The following is a 7,267-nucleotide window of genomic DNA, read 5'->3' on the forward strand; positions in this document are numbered from 1 at the left end:
TTATATTCCTATTATATATGATATAGAAATATAAATTATATAAACTTAATTTTTATACACTGATAATAAAAATTTTTTTACACAAATATGAAATACCTAATCATATATTGTCACATCATAAAAAATGGTATATCAAAATCACATGAAAAGCATGCATAGTCTTCAAATTTTATAACTTCAAATAAACAGTTAGAAACTAACTATGCTCTGAAGAATAACTTAACATATAACTCATAAACATTGAATCATAGGAAATGCGTTTATTCTTACTCCTAAAGACCATTAATTAATGATAATCAAACCATAAATCTTAACAGTTTACACACTCTTCACAATTACTGAATAATGTTAAAAGCAAGCTTATTATCCCAACTGTACTTAATTTCTCCAAAAACATGTCACATTATTTTAGGCCTTCAATGATGCCAAAAGATGAATCAACATCCAACTTTGATGAACTTAGGTGGGTGATTAAAATCCGCGAAATCCTTGATGAAGATCTAGATTATGGTGATGAGTTATCTGTATCAATCTTCAATGTTCCTAAGACCCTTATGGCCATTCATCAAGATTCATATATTCCTCAACAAGTTGCAATTGGACCTTACCATTATTGGCGCCAAGAGCTATATGAAATGGAGAGGTACAAGCTTGCGGCCGCGAAACGGTTCCAAAATCAGCTGCAAAGCCTTAAATTGGAGCATATTGTTGTCCAATTGATAAGGTTTGAACATAGGATTCGCGGGTGCTACCATAAGTACTTGAATGTTAACGGCGAAACGTTGGCGTGGATGATGGTAGTTGATGCTGCATTCTTGTTAGAGTTTCTTCAAATTTTTGCTAACCATGATGGAACAATGACAATAGGAGTTTCTTCAAGAATGTCTCACTTGTTGGATTATGCAGGTAGAAAATTAGCTCACAATGCAATCTTGAAGGATATTGTGATGCTTGAAAATCAAATCCCATTATTTGTATTGAGAAAGATGTTGGAGTTCAAATTCTCATCACTACAGTTAGCAGATGACATGCTATTTTCAATGTTCATAGGATTGTTTAAAGATCTTTCGCCTTTTTCGCCCATGGAGGAGGAGGACTATCCCCAAATCCTTGTCTCAGAATGTGCACATCTTCTAGATTTTTTGTATGACATGATTGTGCCTAAATTGGAAGAACAATCCGATCCAGCAGAATCAGAGGATCGACATAAAGATGGCGAGCGCCACGAAAATTCGTTAGTGAACTATGCTAAGCAATTTCTATTTGGGGTTTGGAAAATGATTTCAAGATTGGTTGAAGCATCAATAAGTTGTATCAAAATGTTCCTAACATGTAGAGCTATGAAAGTGATCTTTAGGGTGCCTTGGACAATCATTTCTAACCTACCTGGATTCGGAATCATAAAGCAACCAGTTGAGTACTTGTTCTTTAATCAAGACAAAGAACCAACAAAAAATGAAGAAAATGGTAATTTAAGTTCAAATATCAACAAGTCACCCTTAATGGAAGAAATCACAATTCCATCAGTCACAGAACTCACGAAATCCGGGGTTAGTTTCATTGCTGCTAATGGAAACATATCAACCATTAGATTTGATGTTAAAACAAAAACACTCTATCTTCCAAAAGTTGGTTTGGACATAAACACTGAAGTGTTGTTAAGAAACTTGGTTGCTTATGAGGCATCAAATTCATCCGGGCCATTGGTTTTTACGCGTTACACTGAATTGATGAATGGGATCATAGACACTGAGGAAGATGCAAAGATCCTTAGAGAAAAAGGGGTGATTTTGAATCACTTAAAGAGTGATGAAGAGGTGGCAAACTTGTGGAATGGGATGAGCAAGTCCATTAAGTTGACAAGGGTGCCATTATTGGATAAGGCCATTGAAGATGTTAATCAGTATTATAATGGTAGAGTTAGTATTAAGGTTTGGAAATTTGTGAAGGTTTATGTGTTTGGTTCATGGCAGTTTCTTACATTCCTTGCAGCAATATTCCTCTTGTTCTTGATCTCCTTGCAAGTCTTTTTCACTTTCTATAAATTCATAAAAGCATGAACATTTTTATTAGATCAAGTTGTAAGCATATCTTGTATCTTCCTAAGATATCCATTAACCAATAACATGTAAGTGAAATGAGAATTCACAGATTCTAATTTCTACAAATAGTGCCTTGATAAATAGAAATGTTACTTTTAAAAAATTATAATAAAAAAAAAAAGAAAGAAGAAAAAGCACTAAGTTCTGAAAAGAAAGGGAATCTGCACTTTATAGGGGATGATGATGAAGCCAAAATTTTCAGCATCAAGTCATGACTGCAGCCCCAGTTGGCATGGGAATCTGCAACCTGATCTTTCCAATATGTGATCTAAAGAAAAACAGAATCTGCTTTTCTTTTTGGTTTATACAGAATCTCCTCTTTCATATATTATCTGCAAAATTGAATATAAGTCTTCTAAAATGAACCATATGTGATTAGTGATTCAATCTTAACCAAAGGTCATGATGAGCCATATGTTATCTTTGCCCTTATTTGGTAGTAATTAACTTTATTTATCAGTTAGTTTTGTGTTAATTAAGTTATTTAGTGAGTGATCTTGAGAGTTCAACTTCACTATTAACTGATTCAAATCATGTCCTGTAGTAGTTGACTAATAGTACCAGAAAAGCGTGCAACTTTTTCGGTTAAAATAAATGGTTATGTTCATTTCATTCATACTATTCTGCTTAAGCAAATGTCGGGATTCGAATCTTGGCTTATGCATGCAGAAATCTTTTGGCCAGCGGCAAACCCTTAAATGGAGCTCAAATCTGCCACGGATTAGTCCTTGACCTGTCGAGTTGAGAGATACCGTAGAAAACCAAAGAATACGTATTAAATATTATTTTATATCTCTGTCATTAGTATTTGGATTCTATTATCAAGAATTCTATTATATCTCTCAATACAAATTTTTCGTTCCCATAACTCAAATTATAAAATTTTAAGAATTTTTTCCCTTTTAGAGCAGTGCAAAATATAGTAAAGAAGATAAGGAAATGAGTGGTTGAGGTTTTCGCTAGTGTCAAATTTGCTTGGCACACCATGCCAATTGCCACAAGTGCACAGAAATCATTTTGCCTAAATTAGTACAGACATTAATTCAGCTAAGATAATGCCTAAGAATCTGTCATTTTTGCCTCAAATTAAGCTTGTACATTTTTCAATTTGGATGCATGTTTTTGTCTTTTTCAATCTTAGCCAACATACCAGCTGTTTGCACTTTCTCAAAATTATGTGTGTTGAATGATGAACAAATTGAACATTGAATAGTGTTCCCTAAAATGTTACTTCCATGAATAATCTGTTAATAATTAATAATTGTCAATTATTTATATATGTTGATGTGCATAATAGTCTCCCTAATATGGTTTATGGTTTGAAACAACATTTCTCTTTATCAAGGATGGTTAATTAATAAGTTGAAATCTATTTTAATTCTTATATGCATCAAAAGACAAGATCTTTCTTCATTGTGCTCTTTCTTTTTTTTGGTAAGGGTCCCCAAATTTTTCAACTTGCTACTAATTACATGGACTAGTACCTTTTTCTCCTCCACAAACACAAAAAAGGCACAAAGATACCAACTTGGGTGGCTCTAACATGTTTCCCAAATCTAGAGGTTCTTGTTCAACTCTGTTACACAACTACTTCTCTTGTTCTAACATAATATATTCTCTCTCTCACACAGTAATCTCCAACACCAACAACAATGTCTCTCTCCATTAAGTTACATGTAACAACTTCCCATCTAAATTACCTCAACCACCATGCCAAAACCAACACCAACACTAGCACAAGTAACATTAGAACCAAACCAATTTACACTTCCAACCCATTGATCATAACAACTAGTAGGTCTAGAAAAATGAGCTTAGGCTGCTATGGTGCACCCTTTATTAAGAGCTCATTGATTGAGCCAGATGGGGGTGCATTGGTGGACCTTGTGGTGTCAGAGTCTCAAAGGGGTCCTAAGATTTTGGAAGCTGAGGCACTTCCAAAGGTAAAGCTCACAAAGATTGATATAGAGTGGGTGCATGTGATTAGTGAAGGTTGGGCTAGCCCCTTGAGAGGGTTCATGAGGGAAGATGAGTACTTGCAAAGCCTTCATTTCAATGCTTTGAGGTTGAAAGGAAATGGATCTTTGGTGAACATGTCACTACCAATTGTGTTGGCAATTGATGATCAGACCAAGGAGAAAATTGGGAATTCCTCCAATGTTGGGTTGCTTGGTCCCAGTGGAGATTGCATTGCTATTCTTAGAAGGTCACTCACCAAATCTCACATTTTTCTTCTTTTCTTTTCATCATATTCTATCTTCTTAGTGTTCATTGATACCTAATTGTTTCTGTTTTCAATTCTTTGTGGCCATGATATAAGTTGTATATGTGTTTTGTCCATCACTTAATCAATATTATTGTTTTGAATCTAATATATATGCAGTCATTTTGAGAGTATGATTGTTAAAAACTTCACTGCCAAAAGGCTATGTCTTAATAAACCTATCTTTCATGGTGTTACTTGGTATTTCTTAACCATTCAACTCCTTTTGCAGCATTGAAATCTATAAGCACAACAAGGAAGAAAGAATAGCTAGAACATGGGGAACAATTGCTGCAGGGCTGCCATATGTAGAGGAGGCGATTACCCCGGCCGGAAACTGGCTTCTCGGAGGAGACTTGGAAGTGCTAAAGCCTATCAAGTACAATGATGGCCTTGATAACTACAGGCTATCTCCTAAACAACTCCGTGAGGAATTCGACCGGCGAGAAGCCGATGCAGTTTTTGCCTTTCAGTTAAGAAACCCTGTACATAATGGTCATGCCTTGTTAATGAATGATACTAGAAAGGGCCTATTGGAAATGGGATACAAAAATCCAATTTTGTTGCTTCATCCTCTTGGTGGTTTCACAAAAGCTGATGATGTGCCTTTGAGTGTTAGAATGGAACAACATAGCAAGGTGATTACCAATTTCACATTGTTGTTTTTCTTATGTGTGATGCTTAGTAGTATCCATCAGTTTTCTTTTATCTGTCACCGTTATTTTATACTACATTTTTGGATCATATTTATCTAAGAATGTATAGAGGATAACAGTGATAGATAAAAGAGAATTGAAGTATAAAATCAATGTGATTTCATTAAATTTAGCTGCTAATGTGACATCATTATTGACCCTTTGGTCATGCCATTATACTCATCTAAGCACTGTTCTTATGGTAAATATTTTTGTATCTTCTTAGGTCTTAGAAGATGGAGTTCTTGATCCTGAGACCACCATAGTGGCTATATTTCCTTCACCTATGCACTATGCCGGTCCAACCGAGGTGCAGTGGCATGCCAAGGCTAGGATCAATGCTGGTGCCAACTTCTATATTGTTGGCCGCGATCCAGCTGGCATGGGACACCCAACTGAGAAAAGGGATTTATATGATCCTGATCATGGTAAAAAGGTGTTAAGCATGGCACCTGGCCTAGAAAAGCTTAATATTTTGCCATTTAGGGTAAGTAACATTATATTTAGTATTCATATAGTTGAAGAGATCAATTTCATTTGTGTAAATAGTAAACATCTTTTACACATTCAACTTATCACATTCTTTTTTTCTCAAATTGCAGGTAGCAGCATATGACACTAGTGAGAATAAGATGGCATTTTTCGATCCCTCTCGCGCCAAGGATTTTCTCTTCATATCCGGAACAAAGGTATTTCTTTCGATTCGAATCTGCAATTCTGCATCTGCCACTGCCATTGGTTCACTCTTCTTTCTTAGAACTGGCTACAGCTTAAGCAAAGTATCATATATGTTACATATTGGAACAACTAAGAGCATAGAGTGAAGAATAAACCTTCATAGTTTTACTAAAACTTGTTATGTTTCTCTGATTCACCAAGTTAAACACTACTGCATTATGCTAATTTAGTGATCACAATATGATTTTACATTTCACAATTTCTATTCAATTTATACCATGCATGCATGCACCAAATTAATCTTGGTGCATTGTATTAACTGAAATTTAAAAATGTGTTCTAAGTAATTTCTTTGAACACAAGTAATTGACATAGTTCCAGCCATAGCCTGTCCAATCATGTTCTTGATTCAATTCATACTTGTTCTTGTTCTTGATCAAATTTGGAACTTCCAATTCATCAACTACCAATCAAATGGAACCAGAATGTTTTTGATAGTCATAATTAAAGACCAAATTTTATGTCTTATATACATTCTCTCCATCAGAGAATAAAAAAATAATTAACTGTCATTAACTGCCAATGCAATTAACCAAAGGATAGCTACTTAATAATTAATAAATAGTAATCAATTTAATTACTATGTTGGTCCCTATAGTTTTACCAATTTTTTAATTAGGTCTCTATATTTTTTTTCTTTTCAATTGAATTCCTAACATTGCTTTTAATTTTGTAATTAGATCATTTCTAATGTAAAAAGTATTAGAGTTAATTGAATATTTCTCTGCAAATTGAAGATATCTATAACTAAGAACCTAATTAGATCTTTGATTACATATTTTTTGAGAGAAATATTTTGTTAATTTTAATATTTTTAACATAAAAATGACCTATTACAAAATTGAAAGTAGTGTAGGGATCTAATTGAAAAGAAAAAAAAATATATGGACCTAATTGCAAATTTGGTGAAACTATAGGAACCCAATAGAGTAATTAAATCATAATAATACCACTTGAACTAAGTTCTATATTAAGAAAATGGATCTCATATAGAGTATAAAATTGTAACATGTTTTGGTAATAATTTGTTTTGTTCAGATGAGGGCTTATGCAAAAAGTGGAGAGAATCCACCAGATGGTTTTATGTGTCCTAATGGATGGAAGGTTCTTCTTAAGTACTATGAAAGTTTGCAAACTGAAGAGTCACCACAACAGCCTGCAGTGTTATCTGCATAGATTCACATAACTGTTATGTTTTGCATTTTTGTTTTCATATATAAAGGAAGATTCTAGAATCACAGTTTTAGGAGTGCCTTCATGATCAAGAAATCATATCATGAATGGGCAATCATATTTGAATTAATATGTGTATCATTTTGATCTTTGCAAAAGGAATTAGTACTATGCTTTTAAGAATTTTGTTTGTGGTAGCTTCTGTATAAAATGAGTTTGAATTTCAAATTAGTTTTGCATGAAACATGCTTCAAAATAAATATTATTTATAGAATTTATTTTTGATGTATAATTAG

The 7,267-nt window shown here is 33.7% G+C and overlaps 2 protein-coding genes across 2 annotated transcripts; both read left to right on the top strand.

The window, feature by feature from the left end:
- Window positions 235–2,488, top strand: LOC107637367 (putative UPF0481 protein At3g02645). The gene has a single exon (XM_016340789.2). The coding sequence runs from the start codon at window positions 396–398 to the stop codon at window positions 2,058–2,060; it is 1,665 nt and encodes a 554-aa protein (XP_016196275.2). The 5' UTR covers window positions 235–395; the 3' UTR covers window positions 2,061–2,488.
- Window positions 3,540–7,201, top strand: LOC107635497 (ATP sulfurylase 2). Its single transcript, XM_016338984.2, has 5 exons — window positions 3,540–4,308; window positions 4,598–5,003; window positions 5,287–5,547; window positions 5,663–5,749; window positions 6,837–7,201. The coding sequence occupies exons 1-5, from the start codon at window positions 3,755–3,757 to the stop codon at window positions 6,972–6,974; spliced, it is 1,446 nt and encodes a 481-aa protein (XP_016194470.1). The 5' UTR covers window positions 3,540–3,754; the 3' UTR covers window positions 6,975–7,201.

This window comes from Arachis ipaensis, chromosome B04 (genome assembly GCF_000816755.2).
Source record: "Arachis ipaensis cultivar K30076 chromosome B04, Araip1.1, whole genome shotgun sequence".
NCBI classification, from domain to species: Eukaryota; Viridiplantae; Streptophyta; class Magnoliopsida; order Fabales; family Fabaceae; genus Arachis; species Arachis ipaensis.